The sequence below is a fragment of the Brassica oleracea genome, unplaced genomic scaffold, assembly GCF_000695525.1.
Source record: "Brassica oleracea var. oleracea cultivar TO1000 unplaced genomic scaffold, BOL UnpScaffold00854, whole genome shotgun sequence".
In the NCBI taxonomy this organism is placed as follows: Eukaryota; Viridiplantae; Streptophyta; class Magnoliopsida; order Brassicales; family Brassicaceae; genus Brassica; species Brassica oleracea.
The window spans coordinates 41,232-48,124 of NW_013617482.1; the positions used below are offsets into that span (position 1 = coordinate 41,232).

Sequence of the window (6,893 nt, forward strand, 5' to 3'; positions counted from 1 at the left end):
TCTGAGGTAAACTTTTACTTTTTAATCCCTTTCCAGTGTATCCTTCCTTTAGTAAAATCTCATCTCTTATTCTTCAGGTAATATTGCGAGGCTTCCTGCTTCGGTTCTCTATGATGAATACCATCAGGCACGTACACGAAGAGGGCGTCCTTTCTATGCACCTCCACCCCATTTGACTAAGATGGCGCCGTTAGGTATGGGAGTTGGGCCATTCCCCCCTGGGAATATAATCGGAGAAGCGCCGCGAGCGGGTATTCAGCAAAGTCTTCTTAACGAGCTATTTTCCCTTCGTAACCGGGTGAGTGATATGGCTGCCCAGCGCGACTTGCTGATACAGCAGGTGAGAGCTTCGAGTAGGTGGGAGCTTATGAAAGAATGGCTAGAAAGAAGGACGAAGCATTGGGACCCTTCGGAGGAGTACAGCCAGAATTTATTTTGGTCTATAGAGCCGACGTGTCTTGCCGATGCTTCCTTGCGAGTCGGTCCTGCGTCTGCTACGGAGTCTCGGGTTTCAGCTGGTCCGCCATTCTAGATGCTTTTGAAATTGTTTTCCTTCATTATCTTCTTGTTGCTTTTCCGGATTTTCTTTGGAATAAAGACTTTTGTATCGAACTTCTTTTTGCAAAGCTTGTTTCTTCTTTCGGAAGATTGTACGTTGCTTAGATGACCTCCGGGTCTTGAATTGTCTTTGAAGAACTGGAGAGTTGGGCGTTGATCCGACTGTTCGGTAGGCTTGAGCCTTTCTAGGCCTTTCAGATGTTTTTTGGAGGATTCAGGGATCCTAGGCATCTGGGTTCCTTAGAACCTCTGGACCTTAAGATGATCAGACCTCATAGGTCTCTTAGGATTGAATCTCTTTTGGTGACCATGGGATCGCTTAGAGAGAATAAATAGTGTTGGGACCCGGAGGTCCCTTCTTAGGGTACTCATGGGTTCCAGACCCTGAGGTCCAGAATTGGACTCGTAGTCCCCGGACCAATCAATCTATATAAAACCCGTAGGTTTCTTGACCCTGAGGTCTTGGATTTAGACTTGTGGTCTTTGGACGCTGAGGTCTTCTTAAAGATTGATCTAACCCATGGGTTTTGTCTTTGTATTGGAGTTCGGCCCGAGCATTATAAAGAACTTAGAGGTTACCTTTTCCAGGTCCTGAAGAAATTTGTTCAGGACCTAGAGACTTCATGGGGACCCAAAAGTTCTCGATTACCCTTGGGCATTCCGTTTGTATTTAAAGGGACCGTATGCTGCTATCCTAGGTGGGGCCTCTACCGGTACCTGTGGGGATTTCGTAATCTACTACTCGGAAGCTAGTCACTATCGAGTTCCCGTGCTGCACTTTGCTTTCTGCAAAAAGCCACTATCAGTCTTAGAGGATGCTGGTGTGGGTGAAAACCCAAGTGCCAGACTTACGATGTTTTCCACGTCTTGAGAAACATGATATTTTTAAGGTGATCCCTGACTTTTGCACTTGCTCAGTGGCAATTATACCTCGTGTCCCCTGTGTTAATTTAGCACTTAGCGTTTTAACACAGGTACCTTTCACTTTTTTGGTATTTTAGTTTGGGACCCCGATATGCCTGAGGCTATACAGGGGTTTTAGGTAGTATTGACGGCATACTCGGGCTGTCGCAGACCCATTCCTACCTTATGTCTCATACCTGTTTTTTTTTTGCGTGGTCGTGCAACTTATCATACCCGTAGGTTTTTGCGTGGTCATGCCACTTACTGTCGAGGGTTGGCTAGGATCGGAGGTCTCTTGGACCTGATCCAGCTCGTTTGCCCCTTTAAGTATTATGGTATTCATACTACTCTTTTATAGTCGGAACTATCTTTATTATATAGGCTTTGTCCAGAGACGTTCAGCGTACATAGGAGTAGGAAAACATAATGTTTAAAATAGGAATACGATCTAGTGATTGCTACTAGAAATGATAAATCCTAAGGTGCAGGGCGTTCCAACAGTTTGGTTGTATTTTACCTTGGATATCTTGCAGCCTGTATGCGCCTGCTCCTCGTACCTCGATTATCTTGTTGGGTCCCTCCCATGTGGGGGACATTTTTCCAGTTGTTTTCTCTGGTCGTCGTAGAACCCAGTCTCCTTGCTGAAAGGTTCTGGTTCTGACTTTCTTGTTGTAGGTTTTGGCTACTTCTTGTTGATATGCCTGATTTCTTAGTCGAGCGGCTTATCTTTTTTCGTCGAGTAGGTCGAGGCTCAGCATCATTAACTCGTCGTTCTCCTCCTGAGAGGTGGTTCCTGAGATCGTGGTCTTCACGTGCATTTCGGTTGGGATTATTGCCTCTGCCCCGTATACCAGGGCATAGGGCGTTTCCTGGGTTGCCGTCTTTGGAGTGGATCGGTAGGCCTAGAGAACTCCGTGTAGTTTCCCTGTCCAATTCCCATGTGATCCTTCCAGACACTTCTTTAGCATGTTTACTATGGTTTTGTTTGTGGAATCCGCTTGTCCGTTGGACTTGGGATGTCAGGGTGTAGCAAAAGAGAGTTTGATGCACCAGTCTTTGCAGAATTCCTTGAAATTATGACTTGTGAACTGGGGGCCGTTGTCTGTGACGATTTCTTATGGAACCCCGAACCGTATGATCACATGCGTCCATATGAACTTTCTGATCTGGAGGTCGGTTATTCTGCTGAGTGCCTCTTCTTCGACCCATTTTGAGAAGTAGTCTGTTACCATTAGGATGAAGACTCTCTGCCCCGGTGCTGTGGGGAATTTTCTACTATCTGCATGCCCCATTTCCTGAAGGGCCATGGCGAACTTATGGACTTGAGGTTTTCCGGAGGTAGTACGGGGATTGGGGTGTGTCTTTGGCATTTGTCGCAGAGTCTAGCCTTCTTGTTAGGTTCTTCCGCCATTGTTGGCCAATAATAGCCTGCTCTCTTAGCTCTCAGCACCAGGCTCCTCCTGCTGGAATGAGATCCGCAATCTCCTTCATGTAGTTCGACCAGGATTCTAGCTGCTTCACGGGGCGTGACGCACCTCAGGTATGAACCGGCGAATGACCTGCGATACAATACTTCCTGAGATAGACAATATCTAGCGGCCTGTTTCTTGATTTTCCTGCTTTCATTGCGATTTTCGGGGAGGATATCGTCTTTTAGGTACCGAACTATGGGGGTCATCCAGGTTTCTTCTGCCTCGATGGTAGAGATCTCTTCGTTCGACGGTTCTAGGGTGGCCGGCCATTGCAACACTAATACTGGGATGCTCATCTGAGTCTGCGTCTGGAGGGCCGACCCTAGGTTAGCCAGAGCGTCGGCCTGTGAATTCTGCTCCCTGGGGATCTGCGTGAGTTTACAGCTTTTAAACTTACTTGTGAGGCGCTGAGCGACTGCCAGATATTGGATCATGCTGTCGTCTTTGGCTTGATATTCTAATTGCACCTGGTTGATAATTAGCTGGGAATCACTGTAGACTTGGTATTTTTTGGCACCTAGCTGGTGGACGAGCGATAGTCCTGCAATCAAGGCCTCGTACTCACTTTCATTGTTCGTTGCTTTGAAGTTACACCTTACAGCTCTTGAGGCCGTGTTTCCTATTGGCGATGTGAGCACGATCCCCCTCCTGCTCCTCGAATGTTACTGGAGCCGTCTACATGCAAGACCCATTCTCCTTCCTCGTCAGACTCTTTCTGGAGGCGTACCTCCTGTTCTTGAGCCGGGAGTAGATCTGGAGAGAACTCAGCTACAATGTCCGCTAGGACCTGGGATTTTATTGTCGTGGCCGGCCTGAAGATCACGTCGTATTCCCCTAGCTCGACTGCCCATTTTGCTAGTCTTCCGGAGACCTCGGGCTTATGTAGAATCAACTTTATAGGGAACGAGGTGACGACCACAATCCGATGAGCTTGGAAATAGGGTTGTAGTTTCCGAGCGGCGATCATCAGAGCTAGGGCCAGGTTCTCTAGATGACTGTAACGAGTTTCCGCGTCTAGGAGGGCTTTGCTTACCTAGTAGATTGGTAGCTGCTTGGTCCCCTATTCCCGGACCTGGACGGCGCTGACTGCATGCTCTGAGACAGCAAGGTACAACAGCAAGACTTCGCCATGCAAGGGTTTGGACAAGAGGGGAGGTGTGGTAAGATAGGTTTTGAGCTCCTCGAGGGCTGACTCACACTTCTCGGTCCATTCGAAATCCTTTGGCTTTTTAAGGGTTTCAAAGAAGGCGTGGGATTTGTTGGAGAGCCTGGAGTTGAATCTGCTTAAGGCTGCCATCCTGCCGGTCAGTTTCTGTACTTCTTTCACATTTCTTGGGGAAGGGATGGAATGGATAGCCCTGATCTGGTCCGGATTGGCTTCTATGCCCCGGTGGGTTACAATGTACCCAAGGAACTTTCCGGAGCTGACGCCGAACGAGCACTTAGCTGGGTTGAGTTTCATGTTATACTTGCGAAGGGTAGAGAAAGCCTGTTGTAGGTGCGAGATATGGTCTTCCGCCTCTAGAGATTTCACAAGCATATCGTCGATGTAAACCTCCATGGTTTCTCCTATTTGGTCTGCGAACATCATATTTACCAGGCTTTGATACGTTGATCCAGCGTTCTTCAATCCGAAGGGCATGACCTTGTAGCAATAAATTCCTCGGGATGTCATGAAAGAGGTCTTCTCTTGATCTTCGGGATGCATAAGTATTTGGTTGTAGCCAGATAAAGCATCCATGAAAATCATTAGCTGGTGCCCCGCCGTGGCGTCGACCAGCTTGTCGATATGTGGCAGAGGGAAAGGATCCTTTGGGCAAGACTTGTTAAGATCTGTAAATTTGATGCATACTCACCACTTTCCGTTCTTCTTCTTCACCACGACAACGTTAGCCAGCCACTCGGGATACTGGACCTCTCGGATGAACCCCGCATTTAGTAGATTCTTGACTTCTTCGTTGATTATGACGTCCCTTTCTGGAGCAAACTTTCTCCGTTTCTATCTTACAGGCTGGTGCCAGGGGTCCACTTGCAGCCGGTGTATGATAACCTCGGGATCGATCCCCGGCATGTCTAAGTGTGACCATGCGAAACAGTCGGAATTGGACCGGAGGAAGTCTACCAGTCTTCTTCTTAATCCTTCGGAGAGCTTGGACCCGATCTTAAGGTTACGAGTTAAGTCACCTTCTACTAGGGGTAAGTCTTCCATGTCATCAACTTCTGGTTCTTCTGTATGCGGAGCTTGGGATTTGACTTGCGGGGGCAATGTTGTTTTGGTTCGCTCTTTTAGAGCGGTCTGATAGCAATGGCCGGCGGTTTCCTGATCTCCTCTGATTGTTCTAATGCCTTGAGAGGTGGGGAACTTTATCACCTGATGGAGCGTCGAGGGAACTGCTCTCATTCCATGAATCCATGCCCGGCCTAAGATCATATTATAAGAGGAGTGGCAGTCGACGACGAGAAGCTTAGTAAGGAGGCTGACTCCTTCAGCATAGATGGGGAGGAAGATTTCTCCGGTTGCTTGTTTGACTTCTCCGCTGAATTCTATCAGGGGGGTCGCTTTGTGTATTAGGGTTCCATCTTCTAACCCCAGACTTTGGTACGCCGCTTGGAAGATGATGTTACTGGAGCTACCGCTATCTACCAGTATCCTTTTGACCAGGCAGTTTGCTACCGGAAGTGTAACGATGAAAGCATCGTGATGAGGTAACAGGACTCTCTCTCGTTCTTCGGCTGTGAAACTTATCTTATTGTTCTGAGAGGATTCCTGCTTGATTTTCGTCGAACTGCTTCCAGTACTCCTGGTGTTTTCCGGGGTGGCTGAGAGACTTGCACTGCACGTCTCTAATCCTCTGGATATGACGTAACTCGTTTCCTCTTGCGAGTGTGGTAGGGAGTGTAACACCCCCGAACCGTCCTAAGCATAGGTTGACCCACCGGCCAACAATCAAACAAGAACATGACTGACCGTCCAACCCAACACCATGGTCCGGAAGCGCTACGTGACGGGCTAGGGACGATCCGATCAGAGTCACGAAATTTACTCCATGACCTAAACCAGTTCATCCACTAACTCGTCCTGCTGCGTCAAGGCACAAGGCTTTGCAACCTGTACCAAGAGTTAGCGTTTTCTGTTAGATCGAGGCCTAAGGCTTTTCAACCCGTACTACAACCTAACGTTTTGTTAGACCGGACTAGTCAAATATCAGAGTACTCATGAAGCGCATATAAAACAATTACTTTATTGATTCGAGAAATAACCATACATTGATATAATTCGAGACCGATCCCGGCCTAATGCCAAAATCGAGTTAACTAAACACAAATCCACAATACCATTAACAAAAGGCATAAAAATCTACACCGGCGGTCCTAACGTCCAGCACCCAGCTATCTGATCATCCTTACCTAAGCTACCTGCAAAAAGGACAACGGATTTGGATGAGTAACCTAATGTTACTCAGTGAATTATGATGCCCAACTAACAAATACAACCCCTCGCTATCCCACCCCAAACAATCTAAAGAGAGAGGTACACCTAACAACAAATCAATCCAATTCAATAGATAAGCAATATCAGAAATACGCAGCAGATAATAATAGCTAGATAACTAATGATATGAAATCATAACCTCTAATAACTAGCTAACCACTTAAACTCAAACTCAACTCAATCTAGGGTTCAATAACCCTCTACAGTAACTACACTATAATTAGGGCCCTTTGTGACTTAGTGTTCCTCCTCTATCCTCGACAATATCCTATCTCCCTACCACAAAGGCCAGAAGAAGCAAATTTCAACCGAACGCGGCCCACAGTACAGCCAGGTCACCGTGCGACAGCCCCAGTACAGTCGGGCCACTGCCGGTTGTTTCACGACGATCGCGGCCCACAGTACAGTCGGGTCACCACGAGACAGCCCCAGTATAGTCGGGTCAAAGCCGGTCACTACCCCGTCCG

General features: G+C 47.6%; 1 protein-coding gene across 1 annotated transcript; it reads right to left on the reverse strand.

Annotated features, from left to right (window-relative positions):
* Positions 1–2,692: 2,692 nt before the first annotated feature.
* LOC106320242 lies at positions 2,693–3,900 on the reverse strand. Its single transcript, XM_013758610.1, has 2 exons — positions 3,600–3,900; positions 2,693–3,552 (listed from the first exon to the last, which is right to left on the reverse strand). The coding sequence occupies exons 1-2, from the start codon at positions 3,898–3,900 to the stop codon at positions 2,693–2,695; spliced, it is 1,161 nt and encodes a 386-aa protein (XP_013614064.1).
* Positions 3,901–6,893: the final 2,993 nt, after the last annotated feature.

Excerpts from the sequence above, each read along its gene's own strand:
- LOC106320242 (XM_013758610.1), bottom strand. The coding sequence starts at position 3,900 with ATGATCGCCGCTCGGAAACTACAACCCTATTTCCAAGCTCATCGGATT. Across the intron at positions 3,553-3,599 it reads CTTGCATGTAGACGGCTCCA|GAAACACGGCCTCAAGAGCT; the intron begins GTAACATTCGAG and ends CATCGCCAATAG.